Raw genomic sequence first — 17,349 nt, 5'->3', positions numbered from 1 at the left:
TTCTCTAATTTTGCTGCCCCAGCCGTGCAACCAGATTTTACTGCTATTTCAGTATGTCAAACTGCAGCTATATGGACTATGACATTGAACAACCAACATGACCCTGTATTTCAGGATACACAGGCAACACAGTAATAACAGCAGTTGCCTTCTTCTCTAATTTTCTGTATTATTGCCCTAGAATATGTTATGAGACAAATTTACAGAATGGTTCTAATCTCCAGTGACATGTGCAGAATCTTACGGTTTAAAGCTTGGACAACTGAAGCTGCCTGCAGAAGGTGCCTCCCATTTAGGACTTTCCAAGCAATACGTCTGATGAGGCTTTACCCATTTATCAGAGGTCACAAGTGGGACGGTTTTACTTATACAGCAGAAGGTCCTAAAACAACCTTCTTTGGAAGCACTAGTGCCTCAAAACACAGAACATCGTCTGCGCTAACTAGGCTTCAACCTCAAAACCCAAATTCAGACTTTCCTTTCAGCACAAGACTTGGCTCACCAAGACTAGCCCAAAGCCCACTTCACAATGAATGGAGTGGGGGGAGGGCACGTGTCTTACAGTTTGCCTCTCTCTGGATTCCAGACTTGCGGGTTCAATCAGTGGTTTCAAAAGGGCCCAAAATAGAGTTAAAATCTTACTGTTTTATTTTAAATCGTTCAAAAACTGTCCAAGGACAGTTATTTTCAAAATGCCCTGAACCACCTATTATCCCTACAAGACCGGTTCAAAGGATTATACTCAAACCTGTTCATGATACCAAAGCCCAATGGGGTATTTGTCTTATTCTGGGATTTAAAACCCCACAAAAAATGCCTTAAAATTCCCACATTCCACATGGATTTGGCAAGGTCAGCAATTGCCTCTGTGACAACAGGAATACATAGTATATGTGGATATCCAAGATGCCAGTCTATATGTTCCTATTTACTCACCTCATCAGCCGTTCACATTGGCAGGCAACCACTTATATTATGTCCAATCTGCCCCTTCACCTATTCACTGCTCCCAGGGTGTTTGCAAAAGTTTAAGCACCTCTGCTTGCTATGCTCAGAACTCAGGGTATCGAAATCGCAGGCTATATATACGACCTTCTGAAGAACTCTTCTCCCTTGCAGCTATCAGAAAATGTCCCAAGATAATTCAGATGCTTCGGGCTTTTGGCTAGATGATTATCAATAAATCTGCTCACCAGCTTTCCCTTCTCCATGAATACTTGGGTCTGGTCCTGGGCACATCCCAAGCAAAATGTCTTTCTACTAGAAAATAAGCTTTCTCTAAGCCCATGCTCAAGAAATGAAATCCCACATTGAGATACTCAATGAGAGTTCTAGGCCTAATGGTAGGCCTTCAAAGCAGTACCAATTGTGTGATTCAGTCCAACAAAATATCTGGTAAACCTCAAAAAAAAACAGATCCCTTCTCTCGATTTTTCAATGCTCCTGTCCAGCCTAGTAAGGAACTCCCTATTTAGGTGGATCAGAACCCCAGCACCGACAGTGGGAAAGTCCTTCCTTCCCTATCACTGGAAAGTTATTACAAAAACACAAGTCTCTCTGGCTGGGGAGAAGTGTTCCAATGCCTTACAGACCAAGGATGCCAAGCTTCTCATCAACTTCTTGGAGCTCAGAGAAGTCAAATTGGCTTGGCATGATTGTTGAAACCCAGGTGTTAAAGGATAGAAGGGTTTCTGAGTCTGTGATTTCTACCCTGCTAAAGCAAGAAATGCCTCTTCTGTGAAGCTATATTATCGCATTTGAAAATCTTAAAATTTACACTATCCAATAAAAATCATGCAGTTTTAATATTTCTGATTCTTTAAATTCAGCAGTTGTACGATTCCTTGCAGGACATATCTACATGTGCGAATTTCAGATCAACTACGGACTAGTTAAGTGTATTGCGGTTTACCACAGTAGAAATCTTTATGCCTCATTTGCTGTTATCTTATATTTTGCAGGTGAATACTGGCCATGTTTGCATAATGCAGCTTCTACAATCTCCTATTCTCTCGTCGAGGCACAGAAATGTGAGAGTGAAGAAGCTGAAACGGTGACAGCGATGGCGTCCCTGTCTGTGGGCGTCCATCCAGAGAGAAGGTGAACAATGCAATGTTACATTGTTGTGTTGTGTATCTTTCACTGGTTTGGGGAGGGTGAAAATCGAATGTGGTTTCTAAAGATCTAATGTGTGATATTTGCCTCAGAAGAAGATCTCAAGTCTGAAGTTCTTTATCCGTCTTTAATCTTTTTCCTCTAAAGCTGCATTCACACCTGAGCGTGTATTTTTCAGAAATTTTTATGAGTGTTTCTGTATAGTATTTCTAAAGTATTTTTGAGATTTGGGTTTATTTTTTTATTAGTCAATACAGAAAAAATCACCTGTTTTATCTGTTATGTCTTTCAGCTTTTTTGTCTGCTTTTATTTATTATTTTTTTTTGCAAGGGGTTAAGGGTTAGGGGTTAAAGGTTATGATTAGGGGTTAATTTATTCACTTTAATATTTATTTATTTTGTTAGGTAAGGGGCTAATAGGGTCAAGGGTTAGGATTAGTGTTAGGGGTTATAATTAGTTGTTGGTTAGGGTTATTTTATTTATTTATGTATTAATTTTTAATGTTTTTTTTTATTTTTTATTACTATCATTTTATAATTATTTAATTTGAGCAGAAAAATGCACAAAAACGCTTAAATAAAGTGTTTCCATCCATTTCTATGGAACACAAACACTTCAAAAATGCACTAATCTGCCCGATTACAAGCTTCAGGCAGCTTGTAATGGAACCATCTCCATAGAGAATAAATTATATTTTTCTACTTCAACATTTTAGAGCTTCAAGCTACAAAACACTGAGGTGTGAATGGGGCCTGACTGCTTATCTGAGCTGTGTTTTGTTAAAGGAGGTCTGTCAAGCCAAAAATATGGGAGCATGAATTGCTTGCCATTTTAAAAATGGCAAGCTTTGGGGGTTTAATCGGATTCCTGGCTTCATTATTTAGCACTTCACTGACTAAGAACAAATACAGTTGTGCACATAAGTTTACATAACCTAGGCGAATTTATGATTTCTTGGCCATTTTTCAGAGAATATGAATAACACAAAAACTTTTCTTTTACTCATGGTTGGTGTTTGGCGGAAGCCATTTATTATCAATCAACTGTGTTTTACTCTTTTTAAGTTTACATACCCTGGTGATTTCAGCCTGATAACATGCAAATAGGTTGACAAAGGGGTTTGAATGGCTATTAAAGGTAACCATCCTCACCTGTCATCTGTTTGTTTGTAATTAGTGTGTGTTTATAAAAGGTCAATGAGTTTCTGGACTTCTGACAGACCCTTGCATCTTTCATCCAGTGCCAGGAAAATTGTTCGGGATGCAAAGAAAATCCCACAAATAACTTCAGGTGAACTACAGGACTCTCTGAAAACATGTGGTGTGGCTGTTTCAAGATGCACAATAAGGAGGCACTTGAAGAAAGATAGGCTGCATGGTCGAGTCGCCAGAAAAAAAACATTGCTATGCAAATGCCACAAAGAATCCCACTTACAATATGCAAAACAGCTCAGAGACAAGCCTCAAACCGTCTGGCACAAAGTCATTTGGAGTGATGAGACCAAAACGTTGTTTTTTCGCCTCAACCATAAATGCTTCATTTGGAGAGTCAACAAGGCTTATGATGAATGGTACACCATTCCTACTGTGAAACACGGAGGTGGATCGCTAATGTTTTGGGGATGTGTGCGCTACAAAGGCACAGGAAATTTGGTCAAAATTTATGGCAAGATGAATGCCAGAAAGCTGCGCATGGGACGTACTTGAACATTCCAACATGACAATGATCTAAAACACAAGGCTAAGTCGACCTGTCATTGGCTACCGCAGAATAAAGTGAAGGTTCTGGAGTGGCAATCTTAGTCTCCTGACCTCAATATCATTGAGCCACTCTGGGGATATCTCAAATGTGCAGTTATTGTAAGACAGCCCAAGAATTTCCAATAACTGGAGGCTTTTTTGCCAGGAGGAATGGGCAGCTTTACCATCTGAGAAGATAAAGAGCCTCATCCACAAATACAACAAAATACTTCAAGCTGTCATTGATGTTAAAGGGGGCAATACACAGTATTAAGAACTGGGGTATGTAAACTTTTGATCAGGGTCATTTGTGTATTTTCTCTCGTCGAGGCACAGAAATGTGAGAGTGAAGAAGCTGAAACGGTGACAGCGATGGCGTCCCTGTCTGTGGGCGTCCATCCAGAGAGAAGGTGAACAATGCAATGTTACATTGTTGTGTTGTGTATCTTTCACTGGTTTGGGGAGGGTGAAAAATCGAATGTGGTTTCTAAAGATCTAATGTGTGATATTTGCCTCAGAAGAAGATCTCAAGTCTGAAGTTCTTTATCCGTCTTTAATCTTTTTCCTCTAAAGCTGCATTCACACCTGAGCGTGTTTTTTTCAGAAATTTTTATGAGTGTTTCTGTATAGTATTTCTAAAGTATTTTTGAGATTTGGGTTTATTTTTTTATTAGTCAATACAGAAAAAAATCACCTGTTTTATCTGTTATGTCTTTCAGCTTTTTTGTCTGCTTTTATTTTTTATTTTTTTTTGCAAGGGGTTAAGGGTTAGGGGTTAAAGGTTATGATTAGGGGTTAATTTATTCACTTTAATATTTATTTATTTTGTTAGGTAAGGGGCTAATAGGGTCAAGGGTTAGGATTAGTGTTAGGGGTTATAATTAGTTGTTGGTTAGGGTTATTTTATTTATTTATGTATTAATTTTTAATGTTTTTTTTTATTTTTTATTACTATCATTTATAATTATTTAATTTGAGCAGAAAAATGCACAAAAACGCTTAAATAAAGTGTTTCCATCCATTTCTATGGAACACAAACACTTCAAAAATGCACTAATCTGCCCGATTACAAGCTTCAGGCAGCTTGTAATGGAACCATCTCCATAGAGAATAAATTATATTTTTCTACTTCAACATTTTAGAGCTTCAAGCTACAAAACACTGAGGTGTGAATGGGGCCTGACTGCTTATCTGAGCTGTGTTTTGTTAAAGGAGGTCTGTCAAGCCAAAAATATGGGAGCATGAATTGCTTGCCATTTTAAAAATGGCAAGCTCTGGGGGTTTAATCGGCTTCCTGGCTTCATTATTTAGCACTTCACTGACTAAGAACAAATACAGTTGTGCACATAAGTTTACATAACCTGGGCGAATTTATGATTTCTTGGCCATTTTTCAGAGAATATGAATAACACAAAAACTTTTCTTTTACTCATGGTTGGTGTTTGGCGGAAGCCATTTATTATCAATTAACTGTGTTTTACTCTTTTTAAGTTTACATACCCTGGTGATTTCAGCCTGATAACATGCAAATAGGTTGACAAAGGGGTTTGAATGGCTATTAAAGGTAACCATCCTCACCTGTCATCTGTTTGTTTGTAATTAGTGTGTGTTTATAAAAGGTCAATGAGTTTCTGGACTTCTGACAGACCCTTGCATCTTTCATCCAGTGCCAGGAAAATTGTTCGGGATGCAAAGAAAATCCCACAAATAACTTCAGGTGAACTACAGGACTCTCTGAAAACATGTGGTGTGGCTGTTTCAAGATGCACAATAAGGAGGCACTTGAAGAAAGATAGGCTGCATGGTCGAGTCGCCAGAAAAAAAACATTGCTATGCAAATGCCACAAAGAATCCCACTTACAATATGCAAAACAGCTCAGAGACAAGCCTCAAACCGTCTGGCACAAAGTCATTTGGAGTGATGAGACCAAAACGTTGTTTTTTCGCCTCAACCATAAATGCTTCATTTGGAGAGTCAACAAGGCTTATGATGAATGGTACACCATTCCTACTGTGAAACACGGAGGTGGATCGCTAATGTTTTGGGGATGTGTGCGCTACAAAGGCACAGGAAATTTGGTCAAAATTTATGGCAAGATGAATGCCAGAAAGCTGCGCATGGGACGTACTTGAACATTCCAACATGACAATGATCTAAAACACAAGGCTAAGTCGACCTGTCATTGGCTACCGCAGAATAAAGTGAAGGTTCTGGAGTGGCAATCTTAGTCTCCTGACCTCAATATCATTGAGCCACTCTGGGGATATCTCAAATGTGCAGTTATTGTAAGACAGCCCAAGAATTTCCAATAACTGGAGGCTTTTTTGCCAGGAGGAATGGGCAGCTTTACCATCTGAGAAGATAAAGAGCCTCATCCACAAATACAACAAAATACTTCAAGCTGTCATTGATGTTAAAGGGGGCAATACACGGTATTAAGAGCTGGGGTATGTAAACTTTTGATCAGGGTCATTTGTGTATTTTCTGTTGTGATTATGATTTAAAAAGAGTAAAACACAGTTGATTGATAATAAATGGCTTCAGCCAAACACTAACCACGAATGAAAGAAATGTTTGTCTTATCATTCATAATATCTAAAAAATGGCCAAGAAATCATAAATTCTGCCAGGGTATGTAAACTTATGAGCACAATTGTATGCATCCTCAAGATATCAGAACACCTGATTATATATACACTATATTGCCAAAATTATTGGGGCGCCTGCCTTTACATGTGCATGGACTTTAATTGCATCCCAGTTTTGATCTGTAGGGTTCAATATTGAGTTGGCCCACCCTTTGCAGCTATAACCGCTTCAACTCCTCTGGGAAGGCTGTCCACAAGGTTTAGGAGTGTGTCTAATGGCAATGTTTGACCATTCTTCCAAAAGCACATTTGTGAGTTCAGGCACTGATGTTGGACAAGAAGGCCTGGTTCGCAGTCTCGGCTCAAATTCATCCCAAAGGTGTTCTATTGGGTGGAGGTTAGGACTCTATGCAGGCCAGTCAAGTTCCTCTACCCCAAACTCACTCATCCACACTATTTTGCCAAAGGTATAGGGCCACCCCTCAAAATCATTTGGTAGAGGGGGATTATGGGTTGGGGTTGGCCCTCTAGTTCTAGTGAAGGGAACTCTTAAAGCATTAGCATACCAAGACATTTTGGACAATTTCATGCTCCCAACTTTTTGGGAACAGTTTGGGGATGGTACCTTCCTGTTCCAACATGACTGCGCACCAGTGCACAAAGCAAGGTCCATAAAGTCATTGATGAGCGAGTTTGGGGTGGAGGAACTTGACTGGCTTGCACAGATGGCCTGAGGAAGAAGCCAGCATGCTCCGAACGCAAAGCTGCCTCCTCTCACCCTGCATTCAGGAGGGGGCGTCATCTCCGATCGCCCCGCTGTTCCCATAGGCTGCAAATGCTGGAATCCACCCATACGAAATGTCAGTTGCCCTTCAGAGACGCAGACGTTGAGGAGAAAACGACCCCCGAATTTTGCTGCAGGATTACTATCATGCTTGTGTTTATGCTCCCTTGTGAGTAGTTTCTCTTTTGACTTAATAAATGGTTTACCAATACTGCACTCAGAGGTGCTGTGTTTATTTTCCTTTGTTGCACAGAGTCCTCACCTCAACCCGATTAAAACACTTTTGGGATAAATTAGAGCGAAAATTGCAAGCCAAGCCTTCTCGTCCAACATCAGAGCCTGACCTCACAAATGTGCTTCTGGAAGAATAGTCAAACATTCCCATAGACGCACTCCTAAACCTTGTGGACAGCCTTCCCAGAAGAGTTGAAAGGGTTATAGCTGCAAAGGGTGGGCCAACTCCATATTGAACCCTACGGACTAAGACTTGGTATGCCATTAAAGTTCATGTACTTGAAAAGGCAGGCGTCACAATATTTTGGCAAAATAGTGTTTTTCCAGATAATGCTTGACATGGTTAAAATTTCCGAACTGGGATTTTGGAAGTGAAATGTAACCCTGTCCACTCCACCAAGTTCTTATTTAGGGCATAGTATGTTGTTTTCCTTGAATAACTTGGTGTTTTTGATTCATCTCTTTTAGAACGGAGGATGAGCCCATGGATGAAGAACCCCCTCTGTAGCAGAGTGCCTGGTCATTGTCTGTTGTGTGACTCATATCTTTGTTGGAGGCCGAGCCCTCCAATTTCTCCGCCTGTGCTCTGTCCCCAGGAAGACGAGCAGCGACATGGATGTAAAGAACTCTGTGTACATGACATCCACAGATCCACAAAGCGCAGCACACTGTGCTCTGCGCAGCCGCACTGTGCCGTTCTTGGTTACAGCAGGCACTGCTCCATCAGGAGCCACTGGCAGCTCTTGCCAAAAATCTTACTTTCTTTCATGCTTTTTAACAGTGACTAATTCAAAGAAAAACAAGGATCATAAGTGACCTCTTCTGGGGGCCTCATAAACCGTTTTGGTGCTTTAACATTCTGCAGATTTACAAGGATTCTGTGTGCGCTGAAGGGAGGGTGAACGTGCTCTACGGACACTTATTTAAACCACTCGGTTTTGCCTGTTTCTTGGAAGTTTTCTTGCTTATGGAGGAGTTATACAGTGGATGGAAGATATCCTCTGAAGCCTGTTATTACAAGGACAGAATTTTCGCTCTGGAAGAGAAACAGGAGGAAGGATTGTGCCTTGTCCATGGTTGGAATATATTTTTTCCATTTGAATGGTTTATTCCTTTGTTTCTGAAGAGTGAAGGACTTGCCTTAAAATTGAAACACAACCAACAGAGATGATGATTGAAGTCACAGTACAGAAAACCTTGTGTCCCCTCTTGCTGTGAAGTGGAGTGTTGATGACTAGCAGCAGTCGTCATTAATTTTTTTGTCCCCCACCCCCATTTTTTATTTTTTTATTGTATTTCTCTGAACCAAGTTGCATGTCATATATGTACGATCGATAGACTGTCTCCTCCATTCATGACCTGGGCTCTCCAAGCAAATCGTTGACCACAATTGATAATTTGTAGGTAGAAATCTACCAAGGGGAGATAGAGGATTATGGCCTCTTACTGTGCAGGTAGCATGCCTGGGCCTGCCTGTGCATTTTTTTTTTTTGTGGCTCAGTTTAGTTTTGTTCGTTATTTTTTTTTTTTATTATTCTGTGTAAAATTTGCACCACATTGCAGGCAAACAGTACATTTCCAGTTCCCATTTCATTTTTTTATGTGTCATTTTGATTTGAAGTTTATACACGTGTTATATATTTTTTTGTAATATATTTTTCTCATGATGACTACATTTAAAAAAAAAAAAAATGTTAAGAGCATTTTTTTTAATATCTTGCCAGGGGAATATTTTAGATTCCAGTTGATATCCTCTGATCTTCCCACCGAGACTTCCTATATAAATCCTTTTATATGAGGATGGTGACAACGGTGATGTCCTTCTTTAAATAAGCAGTGAAAAGGACAACCATAAAGACTCTTCTGATTATATCTTTGTAAAAGGTACCTCTTACCTCACTTGTTACCAAATCAGAGAGAGACTTTACTGGGACTTTAATTTCTTTAAGGAGACCAACAATGTACTGTATGTGAGCCTTGCTCCTGGGATTGCATGGAAAGGAGCAGGGTGCGCTCAGTCTTGGATATAACCTCAATATAGCACTTATTATCCATGCTGAGAGTTGTGGCTGAATTTCCAGCAGCATGTGACTCGCACCCATTGCCTAACAGTTTCCTAGGGTAAAACTCCCTCACTGTTAAGGGAACAGCATGTTACTGCCTTGTGGCAGTTTTACTCGTTCCCTGGCAGCTTGATATTGGCTGCATTTTGAGTGGTTTTTCTCGGGGCTGTGCTGCAGGTTGCACCTTGACATATGCTGTTTCCTGTACTGGCAACACATGATATGTTTTGGAGTAATAGCCAGGGGGTTTGTGCCCCCGACCCTTTCCCCTTTCTTTTGAGTGTTGGGACCCTCACATTGTGCCCTTACTGTGTATATATTTTTTTCATGGTCGTTCTGTAACTACACTACAGCCTGTGACTGCACAAAACGGCACCGCACTGCACCGAACGGTCTCTTTATTTCCTGTCACACTGTGTGTGTTACTTGCAGTCCCCTCCTCCCCATCACACGCTCCCATTTTTCTGCTTTCCAACCTTCAATCTACTTGCAGATTTTTTGCATATTTTACCATGTCTTTGTACTCTTGACACTGTTCTGAAAATGTTGAATTTTGGGTCTAGACTTGGTCTGTAATTTGGCAAAAAATCAGAAACTGCATGTTTTGTGCTTTCCTAAGGCATGTACACATAGGTGTATGCCCTGTACTTGCTTTGAAAGGTTCACACATAATTATATTTTTATTTTGAAATCTTAATTTTTTTTCAGTTGGGTTACAATTCTAGAAATGTTATAGTGTTCTAGATTTTATCATTGAGGATGTTCAAGTCAAAACTGAAAAAGGTAAATGGTAGTCTACCTTCATTTGTAAGGCACCTTTCAGAGCATGTGGTGTTGGTTACCATAGTGTCAAAGTACCCTTTATAGCATGAGAAGTGGCACATAGCTTGCCATATAGGCTGAGTCTTTTGGTTTCTTCAGTTAAGCTGCAATTGGATAAGCAGGGTGTTTGTTGATGAAGGAGGTACAGTTGGGACAAATTTGGTTTTGGATAGTACTGTTTTCACTATGAATTTTCATTCCTTGTGTGAATTATGATTTTTTTCTTTATTAAATATATAAATAACCTGCACGCTCTACCATCCCACTCATTCCATGTTTTACACGGTATATCATTTTGTGTGTGCAAGGGAGGGGCCACACTCCTATTTCTGGGCATTGACCTCCCTATAAAGAAAATTTAAAAAAAATATATATATATAAAGATAATTATATATTAAAAAAAATATATGTATATGAATCTATTTTTCTAGATTTTACTATATACTTTGAGGTTGCATGAATCAAGCACAGCTCTTCCTATACTGTGTAATTGGTCAAGCTGCTGTGCTGGGCAGAAAGAATGTTGGCAGGGGAATCTAGTATGTGGTTCGTCCTCTGAGCCTTGTATTGTGAAGGACACTCGTTTTATTCTTTTATGTGGATCAATCTCAAAGTATTGTTAGGCTAAGAGTGCGTGCTTTTTTTTAGATAACAGAAAATATAAGCAAAATATATTAACTGATCTCAATGTTTGAAGATCAAAATGCCATGAAATTACAGTTTCGCTTCCTTTTCTCTATACAAAGTTCTCTTCTGTCTAAGTTAAAGGACAGTAAAAGACTGTGAGGTGTGTAGTGGAGATAAACCAATTTGGGTTTAGGGTTGTTGAAGGCGTTTTCATATGTTGTGCAGGTGAAAACGGTTGTTTCTGGAAAGGAAAGGACCTGGATTGTTCATGGCAGGAGGTAAGAAGTGTATTAGACCCCATTCATGCCATTGAATGCTATTCATGCTATTCACATCAGTGTAGTGCTAGTGTGAACTCAACAAATCCTGATTGCAGACTGTCTTACCATCATTGGCATTTTCACTGAGTTTGGCTGTGATGGCAGTGGCAGGAAAAGTCCTGGAAAATAAAAAACTGCTTGTTTTTTGAATATTGCCTTTTACCACATCTTACTAACTAAACTTTGTATACCCCAGGGGCTATGTTTACAGTTTCAGTGGGTACTTCTGCTTCATAAAGTTCACTGAAGAGTTTATATTTTTAATAAGTATTTCATCACAACAGAGCTGATTGTTTTAGATAAGGGGTAGCCGTACTTTGAAATAAACCCCCATTCCTCTTAGTCTCTTTGCACTTGACAAATTTTGGAACATAAATATATATAGAGTTTTCCGTCAGAGACCTTCCCTGTGCCCAGCACTGTTTACTTTGTGCAGTGTTCTGATGGCCCTGTGAGAAGTTGTGTGGGTACCAGCCTGGCTATACAAAATAACAGTTATCTGCATCTTGCAACATGGGTTGCCATTCTCTATGGCTGTGTGTGACCCAACTTGTAACACATCCTTGGTAATTCAGGCTAATGAAAACACTTCCGGTCTCTGGGCAGGCCACAGCAGTGAGAATCTGTGTACATCCAGATGTATACTGATAGTTCAGAATTTGGGGGGGCTCTGGTATAATGGAAGTTGTATATTTAAAATACACTAACCATCAAAAAACATAAAAACAATATTGGGCTTATTAGTAGGGATGAGCTGACTCACAGAATAGATTTTGTGCAAAATTACCTTTTTTATTTTAAAAAGGTAGCTTGTTAATGTTGAGAAACCCTGCACTAATGGAAGAGTCCCAAAAATGGAAAAATGTATCATACTTGCCAGTAATTTTCCTTTCCTGGTGCCTATCCATGGCAGCATACCTGTGATAGAGCTCCGCCTCGACTCCTGCTTCAGGACTAGTGAATAGCATAAATAAAAGGCATAGTCCCTCCCCCAACATTCTCCGTAATATAGAATACCGAGGGTGGGAGCGTATGCTGCCATGAATAGGCACCAGGAAAGGGAAATTACTGGTAAGTATGATACAATTTTTCGTTTTCCTGGTGCCTCCATGGCAGCATACCTGTGATAAATAACTAGCTGACATGGGTCGGATAATGCTTTAACAACAAATGTTTAATTAGAAGAGGACATAGCAGCCTGAACTGCCCTTCTTCCGAACTCAACAGTCGTGAGAGCTCCTGGACCAATATGGTAGTGTCTGAGGAACGTATGGTGAGAAGACCAGGTGGCGGCCCTGCACACCGTCTCCAACAAAACATTAGTCCTTGCTGCCCAGGAAGCTGAGACTGCCCTTGTAGAATGAGCGTTCACTCAGGATGGAGGATATTCTTCACCCTGTAGGCCTTCTGGATTAACTTTACAACCCAAGATGCCAGAGTTCTGATGGAAGCTTCTTTGCCCCTGTATTTACTGAATGGTACAATGAAAAGTCTCTGAGTTTCTGAAGGGGTTGGTGGCTTCTAGGTAGGCCCTGAGAACTCTGGATACATCCAGCTTACGACAAGACTCTGAACCTATGTCTGTAAACACTGGTAGTGCCCAGGGTTCCAACAGGTGGCTTGGAGTGGCGACCTTGGGTGTGAACCCTCGAAAGGGGGCAAAGTTCCACCCTGTCGGGGAAGAAGGAGATGTGGCCGTCACCTATCCTTAAGGAGTAAAGTTGCAAGATCCTTCTGCCAGATGTAATGGCTAGCAGGAAAGCTGTCTTTTTTGTCAGGTTCCATATTGCTACTTGTTCCACTGGAGCAAAGGGATGGTCAGAACTTCAAGGACCAGGGAGAGATCCCATTTAGGAAATGATCGTCTGACAGGTGGACGAATCTTCAATACTCCTCTGAGGAAAGTGACTACCAAAGGATCCTCCGCCCATCTCTTATTTGTTGCGGCAGAGATTGCTGCTACCTGCACTTTGAGGGAGCTTAGACCAAGCCCCAGATCAAGTCCTGTCTGAAGGAAACCAAGAATATTAGAGGTAGAGGGAAGGATTGGATCAAATCCATTTCCGGTAGCAAATGACAAGAACTTGTCCCATATTTTTGAATATATGCCATTAGTTGCAGGCTTTCTGGCTTTTAGAAGGGTTGTTATGACTCCTGGGGAACACCCTAGGGCAGGGATATGCAATTAGCGGACCTCCAGCTGTTTCAGAACTACAAATCCCATGAGGCATAGCAAGACTCTGACAGCCACAAGCATGACACCCAAAGGCAGAGGCATGATGGGACTTGTAGTTTTACAACAGCTGGAGGTCCGCTAATTGCATATTCCTGCCTTAGGGACTCGAACCTTCGTCTCTCAACCTCCAGATTCGAAGATTCAACTTCTGAGGGTTTAGATGAACTAGAACTAGCCCTACGACAGAAGTTGAGGGAAAGGAGGGATCCTGATTGGAGTGCTCACACTGAGGCGCATGGCTAGAGGGAACCAGGGTCTCTTCGGCCAATACGGAAGTACTGCCACCACCTGGACTGACTCCCTGAGGAGCCTCAGGAGGAATTTGACTATTAATGGCCTGGGAGGAAAGGCATATGCTGTGGTGAACCTCCAGGGGCATGACGGGGCATCCACTGCCTCGGCTTGTGGATGCGGCATCAGAGAGAAGAATCTGTCCAGCTTGGCATTCTTCGGGGAGACAAACAGGTCTACGTGAGGGGGATCCCATATGCTGGCAATCTGATGGAAGACGAGGGGGTGGAGAGCCCACTCGTTGTCCATGAATTTTCTGGACAACGTGTCTGCTTCCGTGTTCAACCTGCCCGGCAGATACATTGCTCTGTGGTCCAGGAGGTTCTTGTCTGCCCAGAGCATGATTGGTGCCACCTCCTTGAACGACCTGCTGCGAGTGCCTCCTTGCTTCTGCAGATAAGCGACAGCTGCCATATTGTCTAGGCGTAGAAGTATTCTCTGGCCTCTGATTTGGGATGCCAAAGAAGTTTGTGCTAAGAAGGCTGCCCTCATCTCCAAGATGTTGGATGCCACTCCCTGGGTGGAACATGACCATCTCCTCTGTATTCTGGTTTCCCCGCAATGGGCTCCCCAGCCCTGTCCGATTGCATCGGACGTAATTGTGATCCAAGGATGGGGGCACAGGTGACGAGGTTTGGAAAGGTTTTCTGGAACTGTCCACCAGTGAAGACTCCTGTGCATTACTCCCATCAGCAGTATCATCTGAGATAGTCGTTTCTTCCACTGCGCCAAGAAACCTGTCTGGAACTACCTCAAGTGCCAATTGGGCCCAAGGAACCATGGGTATACAGGAAGACATTGTGCAAATGAGGCTCGGGCATTGTGAAGCCGTCAGATACGGGCTCCGGGTGACCTTGATCATTCTCTGGGTGACAATCCTTGCCTTGGGTGGTGGTAATGATACTGTCCCCTCCTGAGTGTTGAACATTGCACCCAGGTAGATCTGCTGTGTGGGTGCTAGTTGACTCCTGTCGGAATTTATTAGCCACCCTAGCTCTTTTAGGGACTGTAGAAAAATTTCCTGGTGACATACCAACTGATCCGGATTGCTTGCTAGGAGGAGGATGTCGTCCAAGTAGTGGTATATCCTCAAGCCCCTCTCCTGCAGGGGAACCAGAGCGGATATTGGTATCTTGGTGAACACCCTGGAAGAGGTGCACAGACCAAAAGGCAGGGCTTGAAACTGTAGGTGGGTCCATCCCACTGCAAATCTCAGATATTTTTGAAATGCAGGTAGAATTAGAACGTGTAGGTACGCATCCTGCAGATCGACTGACATCATCCAATCGGATGGCTGGACTGCATGAATAATCGTCTGCAGGGACTCCATTTTGAAGCTTTCGGGGCGGATATAGCGGCTGAGCCTCTGCAGGTCTGTCACAGGCCTCCACCCACCTGTCCTCTTTGGGACCAGAAATAGGGTGGAGTAGAAGCCTGCAAAGCGCTCTGCCAAGGGAACCAGAACAGCCGCCCCCTGAAGCTGGAGTGACGTTAGGACATTTTTCAGAGCTTGAGCCTTCGGCGAAGAGGATGGAATCTCTGTTCCTTTGAAAGAATTCCAAGGTGGGGGATGAGAGAAATTCCAAAGGTGCCCCCATTGAATTGTTGACAGAACCCAGGGGTCCTGGCAACATGTGGCCCAGACTGGGACAAAGAACTTTAGCCTGGCTCCCATCGGGAGTGCCTGGGCTACTCTGGCGTCAAAAAGACTGCTTCTGCTCCTGTGGAGCCGGAAGGGTCTTCATCTTCCTGTTCAAAAAAGAATGTCTGAGTATCTTTCCAAGGTCTTTTGTTGTCCATGGGCTGTCTTGACTTCCTTGGATTTGTCTGGCGGAACCTAGAGGAACCGCCTCTGAATCTTCGCATCCTTCTGTCCTGGGGAAGCATACCGGACTTCCCTCCTGACAGCCTGGAGATGGCTTTATCCGTTTTGTCTCCGAATAGTGCTTTCCCATCGAATGGGATTTTGCACCAATTTTGTTTGGAGGATAAGTCAGCCGTCCAATCTTTCAGCCAGAAGGCCCTCTTAACCATTACTGAATGCAACATGGATCTTGCAGAGCACCTGATCGTGTTAATGGCTGCTACCCTGACAAAGTCTGCCGACAATCTAAGCTCTTCCAAGGCTTTAATTATATCCTCCTTGGGGACATCCTGATGCAAAGCCGTCTCAATATTATCTGTCCAAGATCTTATAGCATCTGATGTGAGAGCAATAGCTGACTTACATGCTGCTCCTGCGGCCAAGTAGCTCCTCTTCAGCTCCAGGTCGGTTCGCCTGTCTAGAGGGTCTTTGAAGGAAGCGGAATCCTCCATTGGTAAAGTTTTTTTTTTTTTTTTTTTTTTTTTTTTTTTTTTCTCGAGTCGCACCACTGACGCGTCCACCACTGGCATGGAGTTTAGTGACTGCCTTCCCGACTGTGGTAAGGGGTATAGTTTTATTGAACCGGCCCAATGAAAGTTTTTTAGCAGTCTTTGACCATTCATTCTGAATGACCTGACTAATCTCGCCCATCAACGAGAAGCGAATGTTGGTCGAGGCACTATGCCTTTAATTTATGCTAGTCCTGAAGGAGGAGTCGAGGCGGAGCTCTGTCACAGGTATGCTGCCATGGAGGCACCAGGAAAGTTCTCTTTTGATAAGGATTCATAGGTGAAATGTAGCAAATACATTTCAATTAATTCTTACCCTTTCCACTAACAAGAATGCATTCCCCCAAATGCTACTTTATAATGCATGCAGCATCTGAGTACCATGTGGAATCTGCCAAGCACTCAAAGGCAACCTGCAAATAAGATTACATTTAATACATTTACGATGTTCTAGTGTGAATGGGGCCTAATTAGAAACATAGCAAAGTAGTTATGCAATTTAAAGCCTCCCGTGATGGGCGTAGATATATTCTTTAATTTAGTAATAGAACACTATGAAAGGGGCTTGTAGTAATGCAAGCTGCAGCCCTATACAAACACTGTGTACCTTATGTCAGCCTTCAGTAAGTCAGGCATGTCCATTTCACATGTGCTCTCTGCCATATTGCAGTTCTCACACTGTTCCAACTTAAGTCTCCTGCTCTGTGGTATACGGTTTCCAACAGTGATGACGAATTTTGCAGGCAGTATAAGCAAGTGACCATCTTGTGTTTTAATATTGCTATTTTTTTTTTTTTTTTATATATATATTTTTCTTTGGAGAGTGCCATGGGAGTGGGTGTAGTTTTGACAGCCACTTTTTCGGACTGTCAGCAAGTACAGACTATGTACCTTTTTTTTTTTTTTTTTTTTTTTGCTTGTCACCATAAGAAATAATGGTGAAGTGGTGCAGGCGCCCCTTATTTGGAATCTATTTGATCATTCCCAGCATCCTCAGCACTGCAGTTCTCTAGCACTTGCAACCTGACATAATATACAATGAACACATAGCCTGCCTGTTTTCATCTACTCATGTTCAACGGCAAAGAGCTGCCACCTGTGTCTGTGATTTGTATGTTTACTTCAGAGGTGACCCTCATATAGCAGGCAAGAGCA

The 17,349-nt window shown here is 42.1% G+C and overlaps 1 protein-coding gene across 3 annotated transcripts in view; it reads left to right on the top strand.

Annotated features, from left to right (window-relative positions):
• Positions 1 to 10,550, top strand: part of HDAC4 (histone deacetylase 4) — a 294,548-nt gene extending 283,998 nt beyond the window's left edge. For all 3 annotated transcript variants that reach the window (XM_040357576.1, XM_040357577.1, XM_040357578.1), the window contains 2 exons: positions 1,962 to 2,100; positions 7,931 to 10,550. In XM_040357576.1, the coding sequence (XP_040213510.1) occupies positions 1,962 to 2,100; positions 7,931 to 7,970 (179 nt within the window). In that variant the 3' untranslated portion in view covers positions 7,971 to 10,550. The remainder of the gene's footprint in view (positions 1 to 1,961; positions 2,101 to 7,930) is intronic.
• The last annotated feature ends 6,799 nt before the right edge of the window (positions 10,551 to 17,349 follow it).

Source organism: Rana temporaria, chromosome 6 (assembly GCF_905171775.1).
Source record: "Rana temporaria chromosome 6, aRanTem1.1, whole genome shotgun sequence".
NCBI lineage: Eukaryota > Metazoa > Chordata > Amphibia > Anura > Ranidae > Rana > Rana temporaria.
This window is presented reverse-complemented; position numbering and strand designations above follow the sequence as displayed.